This window comes from Choloepus didactylus, chromosome 27 (genome assembly GCF_015220235.1).
Source record: "Choloepus didactylus isolate mChoDid1 chromosome 27, mChoDid1.pri, whole genome shotgun sequence".
Classification (NCBI taxonomy): domain Eukaryota; kingdom Metazoa; phylum Chordata; class Mammalia; order Pilosa; family Megalonychidae; genus Choloepus; species Choloepus didactylus.
The window spans coordinates 2,463,666-2,478,460 of NC_051333.1; the positions used below are offsets into that span (position 1 = coordinate 2,463,666).

General features: G+C 40.9%; 1 protein-coding gene across 1 annotated transcript in view; it reads right to left on the reverse strand.

Moving 5' to 3' along the window:
- The window catches only part of NLRP4 (NLR family pyrin domain containing 4), a 46,586-nt gene that overhangs the window by 12,585 nt on the left and 19,206 nt on the right, over nucleotides 1-14,795 (reverse strand). The window contains exons 2-5 of the mRNA XM_037820037.1: nucleotides 8,751-10,323; nucleotides 7,556-7,717; nucleotides 3,580-3,747; nucleotides 581-748 (exon numbers count right to left, since the gene is read on the reverse strand). Of these exons, the coding sequence (XP_037675965.1) occupies nucleotides 581-748; nucleotides 3,580-3,747; nucleotides 7,556-7,717; nucleotides 8,751-10,323 (2,071 nt within the window). The remainder of the gene's footprint in view (nucleotides 1-580; nucleotides 749-3,579; nucleotides 3,748-7,555; nucleotides 7,718-8,750; nucleotides 10,324-14,795) is intronic.

Consider the following 14,795-nt stretch of genomic DNA (forward strand, 5'->3'; position numbering starts at 1 on the left):
CTAATCAATTGATTCTGTAACACATGAACTGATCTGTCTTCCTGTGTTCTATGTATCCCCAAATTTGCTTCCAGGTAAGTACATTAATTCATCCTATTCCTGCAAGAATGACATACTCAGTATAAAATGAGGTCAACAGGCTCACAGACATCTTGCTCTGCTGCTGTCCTCAGCAAATCCTGACAACTGTGCATCCACTTTACCTATTGGCAACAAGTACAAGTTATCAACCCAGGAGGCACCTATGTGTGTTGTAGATACTTTAATACAATATAACATCATTTGATACTTAGTAAGTGTACTGTATGCATAATCTTAATTTTCATAAAACCTCTAAGACAAGATGTTTTTCCTCTATCGTTTTACAGATGAGCAAATTGAAGCTGAGAGAGGTAAAATAACTTGCTCAGGATGACAGTGTTTAAGTGGGAAATCCAGGATTTGAACTCATTTGATTGTTAAACTTATGCTCAAAACCTCTGCTATGCTGCCTCCATCCAAAGATGGATTTTACCCTTCAGATCAGAGATCAAACTGCTGCCATGCTCTTTGCAATGGGCCCTCCCAACGTTTTACTTACACCAGGGCTTCCAGGGTGCAGTCAGGGTGGCACAAGGCCTCACACAGCGGGTCCCACCCTTGGCCCAGCGTATTGTGTGCTACATTGAGATGCTTCAGCTTCTTGTTGCTGTTTAGGACTGAGACGAAGACTTCACAATCATCAGCTGAGAGGCAGCACTTTGTCAGCCTGTGGGAAAGAGGAAAATGTCACAACCTATTTGTTGCTATGTCCCTAAACAATTCCTCTTGCTGATCTTTTAAGAGTCAAGCAGCACACAACCTCATAGATTCCCATCTCTGTTCTTGATCCCCTTCAATCCACTCTGAACACCACAATGAGAAGCCACTTAAGACACACACATCCACTGTCGGCTTAAACCTCCCAGTGACTTCTCACTATTTTTAGGGAGAAGCCCCCAGCACAGGGCTTTAGTTACAAGGTTCCTGCCTATTCCCAGCTACGCTGGCTGTTTCCAGTTGCTTGGCCACAGTGGGTTTTATTCTTCAAGGAATTCACTCAGTTTGCTCTTCTCCAAACTCATCCCTCACCCAGCTCCTTTACCCCACTTAGGTCCTTGGGCTTGTTCACCCTGAGTGGTGTGCTCTCTCCAGGCCTTTGCTGATATGAATCCTCATCAACTGAGAGAAGACTCAACTGATACCCCCTCAGAGATCATTCCATGGCAAAAGCCTTGAGCTGGGAACCAACAGAACTCATTATTTGAGGGCTTGTTTGAATTGGTTTGATGGCCGATAATATGGTTTTCTATTGCCTCAACCATTCTCCTTACCCCTGGCTGCCACAAAAAGCACCAACCAGGCCCAAAGGCAAGAGAATAAAGAGCTAAACAGTTATGACAGTTGTCAAGAAACAAAAGTGTAATTGGCAAGTTACCCAGCCTATGGCTCCTACTTCTTCTCTCCAGGATGATTCTGTGACAATACATGTTTTTAAAGTTGTTTCTAGTTTTAAGGTACTGAAATTATTTCCAAGGAGTAATAGGACTTGGTTTTTTTTCATACTACATACAAAAATTAACTCAAAATGGATCAGACCTAAATATAAGGGATAAGACTATAAAACTCTCAGAAGAAAACAAGGAGTAAATCTTCATAACCTTGAGTGAGGCAATGGCTTCTTAAGTATGACACCCAAAGCACAAGAGACAAAAAATTAAATTGCACTTCATCAAAATTAAAACTTTTGCATTTCAAAGGATACCATCAAGAAAGTGAAAAGACAGCTCTCAAAATGGGAGAAAGTATTTGAAAATCAAGAAACTTGTATCAAGACTATATAAAAAAACTTTTGCAATTCAACAACAAAAAGAGAAACAACACAATTAAAAATGGGCAAAGGACTCGAATGGACATTTTTTCTAAAGAAGATATACAAATAGCCAACAAACACATGAAAAAATGCTCAACATTATTAGTCATTCAGGAAATGCAAATCAAAACAATGAGATACCACTTCACACCCACTAAGGTGGCTAAAATAAAACAATAATGGAAAATATCAAACCTTGGCAAAGATGTAGAGAAATTGGAAATATTGTGCCTCATTGGTAGGAATACCAAATAGGGCAGCTGCTATGGAAAAGAGTTTTGGAGGAAGCACCCAAGTTAAGCAAAGAATTACCACATGACACAGCAATTTCGCCCTGGGTGTATACTCAAAAGAATTGAAAAAAGGTCTGCAAACAGAAACTTATACGTGAGTGTTCATGGCTGCACTATTCACAATTGTTAAAACATGCAAACAACCCAAATGTCCATCAACTGTTGAATGGATAAATGAAATGTCTTATATCTATACAATGGAACATATATTTGGCAATAAAAAGGAATGAAGTACTGGTACATGCTACAAGTTTATGCCAAGTGAAAGAAGGCAATCACAAAAGACCATATATTGTATGATTGCATTTATATGAAATGTCCAGAATAGGCAAATCCATAGAGACTGAAAGTAGATTAATGGTTGCAGGTGCTGGAGATAGAATGGTGTGGGGGAATGAGTGCTAGTGGATATGAGGCTTCTTTTTGGGATGATGAAAATATTCCAAAATTAGATAGTAGTGATGGTTGCAAAATCTTGTGAGAATACTAAAATCACTGAATTGTACTTTAAAAGGGTGTGTCTTGTGGTATGTGGATTATAACTTGAGCTGTTATTTTAAAAACATGGGGTTTTGGTCTTAGATATGTTTGGTTGATGAGAGTCCAGAGAACTGACAGAGTTCTATGTAGAAGTGTTTGAACATGTAGGTACTAAAGAAGGTGAGTAGTGGATAAGTATAGAAGCAATTCTTACTTTATTGAAAAAAAAAATGTGAAGTATAAAAGTGTACAGATGATCAGTGTCATCTAAAGCATTATCATGAATTGAACTGTTACCAGTATCCAGATCAAGAAACAGTGCATGTTACCTGCTGTACTTCCTGTCACCGTGCTCCCAAAGGTAACCCCTATCTTAATATCTAATACCTACTTTTGAATTTTCTATAAATAAAAGCATGTGATATACTCTTGAATTTGACTCCTCTCCATCAACTATGTCATGAGGTTCATTCAAAGTGCTGCACGTAGATGTAGATCACCCATTCTCGTGGCATATGAGAGTATAACCATGGTTTCTTATCTTACTGTTAATGGGTATTTCCATTTTTCAGGTATTATAAATACCTATAATGAATGTTTTAGAACCTATCTTTCTTTTTTTTTTTTTCCTATCTTTCTTCAAATTTATGGATGCAACTCTTAAATATATTCCCAAGAGTGGAATTTCTGGTAGAGTATGCCAGTATCTATAAAAGATGAATATTGACAAATAATTTTCCAAAGTGGTTGTGCCAATTTAGAAACCTTAACTTCCATATTCCATCCTCAAGTTCCCAGGAGCTTGGAGAAGTTAAATTTGAACACAAACAGAAAAGAGAAGGAAAGTCAGCATACTAAAATATGTGCAGTCTTCTCTGAATGAAATCAGTGAGACTGGTGAATAGAGAGACTTACAGCAGTTCTTCTATGTTGCACGTTGGCTGGTTGAGAACGTCACAGAGAAACTTCACCTCATTGGGGGAGAGTCTTATGTCACTGAGGCTCAGGAATTTCAAATCTGGGTTGTGAATGAGTGCCTCAAAGAAAATCCAACTGTCTCCAGTGGAGGAAACATGATTTAACCTGCAAAAACAAAGTTTTGGGTGTGTTTCATCCAATGAGCCCTGGGCATATATACTGAGCACCTGGTCTTCAGTTGTCTCCTCTATCCCAGGATTAACCAATATTCTAACTTCACAATCCAGTTGTGTAGCCCAGTGCTCCTCGGAAGGACAGCTGACAGTGTGTGGAGACTGTTTTGGTTGTCACAACTGCGGATTTTCTACCTGCCTCTAGTAAGTAGCTGGCACAGGAGAAGTAAAGAGGACAGGAGGCTGCCCTGTCCTAATGCAGAGGACAGACCCCACCACAAAGATTTGCCAGTTCAGAATACCAACAGTGCTGAAACTGAGAAACCACGGTGTAAGACTACCCAGTATACCAATGCCCAGATTCAAGTGGATTAACACAGTTTTTCTTTTCATGTTATGGTTCAATGCAGGCGTTCTGGCTGCCGGAGGGCTTTTCTCTGAGACAGTTCTCTACCTCAGCTGCACGTTGAAGTCACACGGGGATATTCTGATCACCTAGTTTGGGGGTTTGATATGAGAATGAAGATTTTTTAAGGTCTTCAGATAATTTTAACTTGCAGACAATATTAAGAAGTCACTGCTCTACAACCCTGCTTCTTAAAGGGTGGTTCTTAGACCGTTTTCATTATATTACCTGGGAGCTAGTTAGAAAGACAGCATCTCTTGCCCCTCCACAGATATCCTGAAGCAGTATTTCCATTTTAATGACATTAATGTATGTGAACATTCTTCTATGTAGTTACCTACCCAGGTTCCCCCTTGTGATTTCATCATCCCCATCCAACTAGCAGATTGGGAAAATACACGAGGAGACCCCAGCCTCTTTGTAAAGGCTTTGGCTTAGAAGTGATGCACATGTCACTTCTGCTCACATTCTATTGCCAAGGAAAAGTCACGTATCCACACTTAGATGCCAGAGAACATTGGATGGTAAGTCCCTGGTTGGAAGCCAAGGCTGTACTACAGAATGGAGAGCACGCTTTGGGGGGCGAGGGGGAGTGGCGCTAATATTCTCTGTTACACCATTTCTCAGACAAATATTGCTGTCTCTGGAATCCTTACATTATGAATCACATCAGATAACCAGAACCTCAAATTCTTTGGTTTCTTTCACTTTACTTCCCACTGAGAAATATCTATATTTTATGGTGGGGAACAAACAAGCCATACTTAACTGTGTGTTCCCTGAGGACAGGACCCGAACTTAAACTATTTTATTCTCGGGATCTAGTACAGAGTCTACACGATTGGCCATCAGATATAGGCTGATATAATGTTCCTCAAGGTACAGACGGATCTGTTTTAAAAATAAACATTTAAAGAAGCAGCAGGTATGGTAGGCACCACCAGAAGCTCTAAAACTGGTCAGCTTTGGGTTCAGAACCCAGCTCTGCCCTTTAAAAGCTTTGTGACCTGGAGAAACTTACTTTAATGTGATGAGTGTGGCAAGTGATGGCACAGCAAGAGAAATGGGTGTGTAAAAGGGAGAATAACTTGGTCTAGATGTCAGAAATGGCCTTCCTTGAGATGAGAGCTAAAGGATAAGTCGAGTTTATCCAAGAAGAAATGGCCTGGGGCAATGAACAGCACTCTACGCAAAGAGGAAGGGATGTGCGAAGGCTCTAAGGTGGCAATAGCAGGGTAGGAAAAAAGTTAATTTACATTCTCAACATAAAACATCCCATAAAGGCTTGGGAACATAGTATATACTCAATGAAGGTACACATTCACCTTTTCCCCCATGTTCCTAGTTGCTCAGGTCAAAAAATGAGACATCCTTGATTCTTTACAACATGCATCCAATCTATCAGCAAGCCTTTCAAGTTCCTCCTTTGAAATATCCAGCAGCCCATCACTTCTTACCATTTCTATTAGCACCAAGATAGTGCAAACCACCATCTTCTCTAGCGTGAACTATCGCACCAGCCCCCTAACTTGCTTTCCTGCATGCATGTGTCCACTCATAGTCTATTTTCTGCAAAGCTACGAAAGAGAGCCTTGTAAAATGTAGCTCAAATCATTACTCTTCTCCTCAACACCCTGCTGGGGCTTCCCATCTCACTCAGAGAAAATGGAAGTCCTTATCATGGCCACCCAGCATGGAAGTGATCAGCACCCAGCTACCCCTCAGAGCTCATCTTCTATTTCTCTCCTCTTCAGTCATGCCACTTTGGGCTCAGAGAGCTCCTTGCTCATTCCCTTCCTCACTTCCTTCAGGTCTCTGCTTCAACACCAGCCCATCATTGAGACCCCTTCCCTTCTGAGATAAGAGCACTTCTCTATTACTCTGTCTCTCTTCCTTGCAAACCCCAGCCATAAAAGGTAAACATCTCGGGTCAAAGTCTTTGTTGGGTTTACTGCTGTATCCCAGTGTCGCCAAGTAGTTGATCTTCATTAATGTCATTGCTGTCTGTTGAATGAGGGAGTGAATATGGGAGGGAACCTGGAGTTGACCATGTCACATTAGTACATGTTGGGGATTGAACCATGCCCCACCACAAGACATGTTCAAGCCCTAATCCCTGGTCCTGCAAATGTGAACTCATTTGTTAATAGGGTCTTCTAGGATCCTATTAAGATGAGGCCAAATTGAATCAGCATGGACCTTAATTAAATATGACTGGAGTGTATATAGGGTGAGGAAATCTAGATAAGTCCAGATAACTGAGCGGGAGGAGTAGGAGCCAGAGGAGGAAACAGACAGAGGCAGGAATTGAGCCACCACCAGAACACTACAGACTTTGGAAAAAACATGGACTGCTGACATCCTGATTTAGGACTTCTAACCTCCAAAGCTGTGAGACAATAAATTCCTGTTGTTGAAGCCAACCAATCTATGGTATTTGGTTATACCACCTCTCATGAACTAAGACAATACCGTTCCTACCTTTTTATCTTTCCAGTAACACTGGATCCAACACTCTGGTAGATTGAACTATGTAGCCCAATAAAGACATGTCCGTAATCTATCAGCACTGCTGTAGGTATGAGCTGATTTGTAAATAGGACCTTCTGAGGGGGTTATTATTAGTTACGGTGTGGCCAACCGAACTGGGGTGGGTGTCAATCCATGTCACTGGAAGCCTTATAAAGAGAAGGCCACAGGGAGGAGCAAGAAGCCAAAGTCAGCAGACACCAGAAGAGCAGGGACAAAGAGAGAGAAACCACCAGGGGATGGATGGGAGAGAGATGCTAGCCAAGGAACCCCAAGGCTTGCGGCCAGCCAGCTCCAGAACACTGCAGGTGCTGGGGAGGAAGCCTGGCCTCGCTGGCATTGTGAGGTCAGACTTCCAGCCTGGGAAACCGAGGGACAACAGATTCCCATTGTTAAGCCTGCCCATTGTATAGTATCCGTCATATCATCTGGCAACCTAAGACAATCTCCATCTACCTCAAAGACCTGCCAGGTAGGACGGCTACACCCCACCCCCTTATATGCTTCATTGAATGCAGTTCCCACGTCACCAACATAAATTACTCTAGACCAGTGGTTCTCAACTGGGGGCATTTTTTGCTCCCCAGGGGACATTTGGCAATGCATGGGGGTATTTTTGGGTGTCATAATTGGAGGGGGCTTGCTACTGGCATACTGGCTAAGGAGGCTGCCGAACAGTCTCAAATGCAGAGGGCAGCCCCACAGCAAAGAATTAACTGGCTTAAAATGTCAATAGTGCTGAGGGTGAGAAACCTTGCTCCAGATTATAATTCTTTGCGTATACAGTTGGCCTCACCCAAAAGCTAGAGGTGAGACTACTTTGCAATTTGCACAATATAATCAAGTCTAGCTGTTCTCCACTGACCCAAGCTTTTGAAGGCGACAATTGGGATGCTTCAGCTGACGGCACAGAGTCACAAAGGTAGACTCATCGAGACAGCTGTTATACACTTGCAGTTCTCTGAGATGTTCGTTTGTAGTAAGCACAGAGCAGACATGGTGCCACCGTAAGAGATTACAGCGTGACCTGCAACAAATGGGAAAGGAGATGCTTTCCATGGGCAATACTCACCCCAAGCCATTCACAATGTATAGGCGTAATAAATCATCTTCCTGAGAACAAGACCTCTGGCTCAGACCCACCTTTAGCTGGGGAGAATAAGGTCAGTCAGGAGAGATCAACTTACATTAGTGGTTCTTAACCAGGGGTGATGTTGCAACTCAGGGTACACGTGATAATGTCAGGAGACATTTTTAGTTATTACAACTTAGGGAAGGGGGGGAGTCTGACAACTAGCGGGTAAAGATCAGGGATGCTCCTAAACATCCCACAAGGCACAGGAGAGCTTCCCATGACAAAGAATGATCCAGCCCAAAATGTCACTGGTGCCAAGGTCGAGAAACCCTGCCTTATGCTTCAGGCAGACTTAGAGTGAACAGCGAGGCAGCACAGCATAGCAGATAAACCAAGGTCTTGAGCAAGACTTTCTCAGCTTAACACCTGGTCTCCTTCACTTCCTAACTATATAACCCTGAGCAGCTCACTTGACTTCTTTGCCCTGGTTTCCTCATCTGTAATATGGTATTAACAGGACTTACCTCATATGATTTTTATGAGTATTAAATGTGTTAATTAAATGAGTTAAAATTTTTAAGACCATTAGAATACATTTAAAAGGTAATTTCTACTTTTGAGGTCAAGAAACAGTCTGAATGTGGTTGCTATATGAATGATACAAATATTAATTTTAAACAATATTGGCTAATTTTCAAGAAGTGTGGGGAAAGACTTCGCATGGATTCCTATATTCAGCCCTTATGATACCTCAAAGTGTGGTAGCAACTATCATTGTCCTCTTAACAAGGTGGTGACGGTCTCATGGCCAAGGTCACACAGCTCATGAAGAGTTGAGCAAGGACTTGAGCTAAGGCCTTTTTCACAGAGGTGAGATCCTAACCACAGTCCTGTATCAATCCTATATTAAATGCTGCATCGGCAAACTCACTTGGGAATATGGTAGATGCTGAAAAGGGGAAATAAACTCCATGGAGGGACTCACATTGGGCTGTCCCTGTTCTCCTCTTTGAAGACATTTTGGATGGAAAGTTGAAGTTTCCTCAAGCCACAGCAGTGTTGAACGCAGTATGCAGAAACCATCATGTCCACGTTGTCAACGATGGAAAAGTTAACTTCTTGGAAGTAGTTCATCACCTGCCTCACAAAGGCTTCATCCTGCATCTCAAAGAGACAGTAAAATAACCTCATGAAATTTATGTCTCCCTGAAGATGTTCATGCTCTCCGAACCTCTTCAGGCACTGAAGAAATTGCTGCTTTATCTTCGGGGACAGCTGGAAGCCAAAGAAAGCTTCCAGCCTCCGTTCTTCCTTTTCATTTAAAAGGCCAAACACGAAACATCCCAAATAAATCCAATGTGCTTTTCTGTTCTTTAAATAGGTCAAAAGCAGTGCCTCTGCATGTCCGACAGCTGGGTTGGGGTGGTCGCTGGGGTTCTTCAGCAGATAGAACATGGCGGCACAGAACTCCTGGATGCACGTGTGGATGAAGGCGTAGGAGTTCTCACACTTCCCGTGCTTCTGAAGAGCCTTCACACCCAGCAGCGCAGGGATGTCAGAGTCAGCTAACCCATTTCTCCTGAGATCCTCTTCATTGAACACAAATGTGTCAGTCCACATCCCCTCCACGGCCAGGGAACACAGGCCCTTCAGTTGGCCTTGGCTATGCCGAAGTGGGCACGTGGCACCTTTGGGCATGAACGAGTTAAACATGAATGAGACATACAGAGAGGTGGCCCGTCGGCAGCTCAGGGCCAGGTCCCTCCCCCTCTCCATCTCCTGCTTCAGACACGTACACACGATCCAGCAGAGGAGAGGGGTTTGACACATGGAAAACAGTTGTTCATTTTCTCTTACAAAATTGAAGGCTTCCATGGCTCCCCTTCTGTCTTGAAAAAGATGGGAGAAGAAAAGTTTTCTGTTGCTCTCGTCGAACCCCATGAGGGCTCCAAATTCTGGGCGCTCCAGCCCAGCCCGGAGGGCCCATTGGCATGCAGGTGTAGCTGTGATGAGCAGTGAGGACTCTGGGAGCATTTTCTTGGTCATCAAACTGCCCAGCACCACCTCAACCGGCTGCTGCTGCATCCAATCACTGCACAGGGCCGACTTGGGCTCTTCCAGGGCACATTTCAGGTCTTCAAAGCTGTCGATGATGAACAGGAGCCTCTCCGGCTGGGACATGATTTCTGCCAGCGGCACGGGAGAGGTGGGCCAGTCTCTGGAAATCAGTTCAGCCAAGCTGGTCACCGTCAACTGCTTCATTTCACGGCAGCAGAAGAAGAAAACGTACAGGAATCGATTCTGATAGACAGTGCCCTTTGCCCAGGCCAACATTAACTTTATCAACAATGTTGTTTTGCCTATACCTTGGGTTCCATTAAGGACCACGGTACGTGGCTCTTCTCCATTTGCTCTTGGAGCAAAAAGGAGTTCCAAATATTCCCGTTCTTCCAGGGTGACTTCCTGGGCAAAGTATTCATGGATCCTAGTGATAGATTCTCTGAACCATATATTGTTGAATTTCTTTTTTACATGAGCTTGATACATCTTTGTATTTCCTGAGTCAGTGAAGACAAGAGAAAAAAAAATAGAACATGTCCAAGTTAAACACTCAAATATATACTTGTTGACCCTGAAACTTTCTCTCTCAGTCTGTATCTTTCAGGGGTTGTACAACTGTGGCCCATAAGCAAGACAGGATTCACAGCCTGATATTTTAAATCAAATTTCATTGGAACACAGCCATGACATCCATTTATGTGATGCCTATAACTGTTGTTCAGCTTTTATAATGGCAGAGTTGAGTAGTATGGCCCACAAAGTCTAAAATATAAATTCTCTGACCCTTTACAACCCCTGTTCTATCCAAGCCCACATTCATACATATTAATTACTCCTGTAATAGCAACTACTGGGAAAGAATTATATAAATATCAATATTAGGCCAGTTAAATTTATGGAACCATGGATTATGTGCAGATATTAAATGTGAAGGATGATCTCTTTTTGTGGAAAAAGAAAAAGGCAGTGTCTATACTATGTACCAGCTTATATAAACAAGGTTTACATGTATGGAATATATCTGAAAGATTACATAAGAAGAACCTTACACAGGTGGTTGCCTGTAGGAGGGAAGCTAAATGCAGTAAGATCACACAGTTAAATCCAGTATTCATTCCAGCTTCATTTTAATGAGTCTCCTTATATTCCTAAGGCCAGAATATTAAAGAAAAAAAAAAGCCAACAGAAAAATAAAACAAACTATACTTCCCAGAATCCCTTGCAGCTAAGATTCCAGGCACAGGCTGAGTTCTGTACTCTCAAGGCAGGCAAAGGTGGAAGTGAAACGGAGTCCATCTCGTGCTGGAGTATTTTGCGGCCAGTAACCAAGAATGTAGAAACACTGAACTTTCTTTAATAGCATTCCAGTCTCCAGTTGTTGTAGTCATTGGTTTTAAGAAGCAGCTAACCAGTTAGCTTCCTGATCCCTGAATCACAGCTACAACGGCATACTTTTAAAGTCACAGTTCTAATGGTAGCTTTCCTCTCTCCCACCTTCCTAATTGTGCCAGAAGTAGCAGCTCCTTGGGAGAGCTGGGTCCTTTAGCCCTTCTAAATGTTTAGAAACAAAAACTTCCTTATTAATGTGTATAGGTTTTCTTTAAATAACTGGTGTGATTTCTGTTTTCTGCAACTGAACGGCAGCTGGTGCTACCGTGGAGGTAAGAAGCAGTGGTATGACATATTTGGGATTCTGAAAGAGGAAAATTGCCAGCCAAGAATTCTTTATTCAGCAAAGCTCTTCAAAATGAAGGGAGAGTTTAAAATTTTCACAGACAAACAAATGCTGGGAGAATTTGCTAACAAGAGACCTGCCCTGTAAGAAATATTAAAGGGAGTTCTGGAAGCTGAGAAAAAAAGAAAGGAGAGAGAGGTCTGGAGAAGGGCACAGGACAGAAGAGTATTAGTAAGGGAAGCTAATGGGGGTGATGGAAGAGTGGGGGTAAAACAGGTACGACAAATAAAAACCAAAGGATAAGATGGTCGAGTCAAGAATTGCCTTCACAGTAATGGCATTGAATATGAATGGCTTAAACTCCCCAATTAAAAGATATTGATTGGCAGAATGGATTAAAAAGTATGAACCATCAATATGCTGTTTTCAAGAGACTCAGACCCAGCAACACAAAGAGACTGAAAGTGAAAGAATGGAAAAAATTATTCCATGCAAACTACAGCCATAAGAAAGCAGGGGTAGCAATACAAATATCAGACAAAATAGACTTTAAATGCAAAGATATCCTGAGAGACAAAGGAGAACACTACATATTAATAAAAGGGACAATTCTCCAAGAAAAAATAACAATCATAAATATTTATGCACCCAATCAAAGTGCTCCAAAGTACATGAGAAAAACACTGGCAAAACTGAAGGAAGCAATAGATGTTTCTGTGATAATAGTGGGAGACTTCAGTATACCACTCTCTTCTATAGATAGAACAATCCAACAGAGGATCAATAAGGAAATTGAAAACCTAAACAATGTGATAACTGAATTAGACTTAATAGACAGATATAGAGCATTACGTCCCAAATTACCAAGATATATATTCTTCTCTAGCATGGAACATTCTCTAGGATACATCATACACTGGGGCTTAAAACAAACCTCAATAAATTTAAAAAGACTGAAATTATTCAAAGACATTCTCTGTGACCATAATGGAATGCAACTAGAAGTCAGTAACCATCAAAGAACCAGAACATTCACAAATATGTGGAGGTTAAACAACACACTCCTAAACAACCAGTGGGCCAAAGAAGAAACTGCAAGAGAAATTGCTAAATATCTAGAGATGAATGAAAACAAGAACACAACATGTGAGAAACTATGGCATGCAGTGAAGGCAGTGCTAAGGGGGAATTTATAGCTCTAAATGCATACATTGAAAAGGAAGAAAGAGCTAAAATCAAAGAACTAACAGAACAAATGAGGAAGCTAGAGAATGATCAGCAAACTAACCCTAAAGCAAGTAGAAGAAAAAGATTAAAGCAGAAATAAATGATATGGAGAACAACAAGAAAAAATAGAATAAATAAAACCAAAATTTTATTCTTTGAGAAGATCAACAAGTTTGACAAACCCTTAGTTAGAGTGACAAAGCCAAAAAGAGAAAAGACCCAAATAAACAAAATCATAAATCGTAAGAGGATACTATAAACAACTGTACACCAACAACTAGACAACTTAGAGGAAGTGGATATTTTCCTGGAAACACATGAACAGCCTAGACTGTCCCAAGAAGAAACAGAAGACCTCAACAAAACTATTACAAAGAAAGAGATCCAATCAGTCATCAAAAAGCTTCCTACAAATAAAAGCCCAGGGCCAGACGGCTTCAAAAGGGAATTTTACCAAATGTTCCAAAAAGAACTAACACTATTCCTGCTCAAGCTCTTAAAAAATTGAGGAAGAAACATCACCTAATTCATTTTTGAAGCTAACATTACTCTAATACCAAAACCATATAAAGATAATACAAGAAAGGAAAACTACAGGCCAATCTCCCTAATGACTACAGTTGCAAAAATTCCCAACAAAATACTTGCAAATCAAACCTAAAGCCACATGAAAGAATTACACACCACAACCAAGTGGGTTCATTCCAGGCATGCAAGGATTGTTCAACATAAGACAATTAATGAATTACATCACATTAACAAATCAAAAGGGAAAAATCATATGATCATCTCAATAGATGCAGAAGAAACATTCAACAAAATTCAGCATCCCTTTTTTTTTGATAAAATCACTTCTAAAGGTAGAAATTGAAGGAAAACTTCCTCAATATGATAAAGGGCATATATGAAAAACCCACAGCCAGAATAGTACTCAACACTGAGAGACTGAAAGCCTTCCTCCTAAGATCAGGAATCAGACAAGGATGCCCACTGTCACCACTATTATTCAACATCATGCTAGGAGTTCTAGCCAGAACAATCCAGCAAGACAAAGAAATAAAAGGCATCCAAATTGGAAAGGAAGAAGTAAAACTGTAATTTTTTTTTGCAGTTGATATGATCTTATATTTGGAAAATCCTGAGACATTGATGACACAGCTACTTGAGCTAATAAACAAATTCAGCAAAGTGACAGGATACAAGATTAATTAGAAAAGTTAGTACTGTTCCTATACACTAGAAATGACCTAACTGGAGAGACACTCAAGAAAAAAATTTCATTCACAGTAGCAATTGAAAAATTCAAGTACTTGGGAATAAACTTAACCAAGAACATAAATGCCCCTATACAGAAAATTACACAACTTTACTAAAAGAAATAAAAGGGGACCTAAATAGGTGGAAAAATATTCCGTCTTCATGGATACAAATATAAACATCATTAAGATGTCAATTCTACCCAAACCAATCTACAGATTCAATGCAATTCCAATCAAAATTCCAACAACATACTTTGGATACTTGGAAAAGCTAGCTATCAAATTTATTTGGAAGGAAAAGGGGCCTCAAATTACTAAAAACATTCTAAAAATGAAGAATGAAGTGGGAGAACTTACACTTCTTGACTTCAAAGCCTACTGTAAAGCCACAGTGGTCAAAACAGCATGGTACTGGCACAAAGATAGATAAATTGATCAATGGAATTGAATTGACAGTTCAAAAATAGACCCCCAAATCCACGGTCAACTGATTTTTGATAAGGCCCCCAAATCCACTGAATCAGGACAGAACAGTCTCCTCAACAAATGCAGCTGGAAGAACCAGATATCCATATCCAAAAGAGTGCAAGAGGTCCCCTACCTTATACCCTATAGAAAAATTAACTTAAAGTGGATCAAAGACCTCAATATAAGAGACAGTACCATAAAACTCCTAGAAGATAATGTAGGGAAACATTTTCAAGACCTATATTAGGAGGTCGCTTCTTAGACCTTACACCCAAAGTACAAGCAACAAAAGAAAACATAGATACATGGTTACTCCTTAAAATCAAAAGCTTCTGTACTT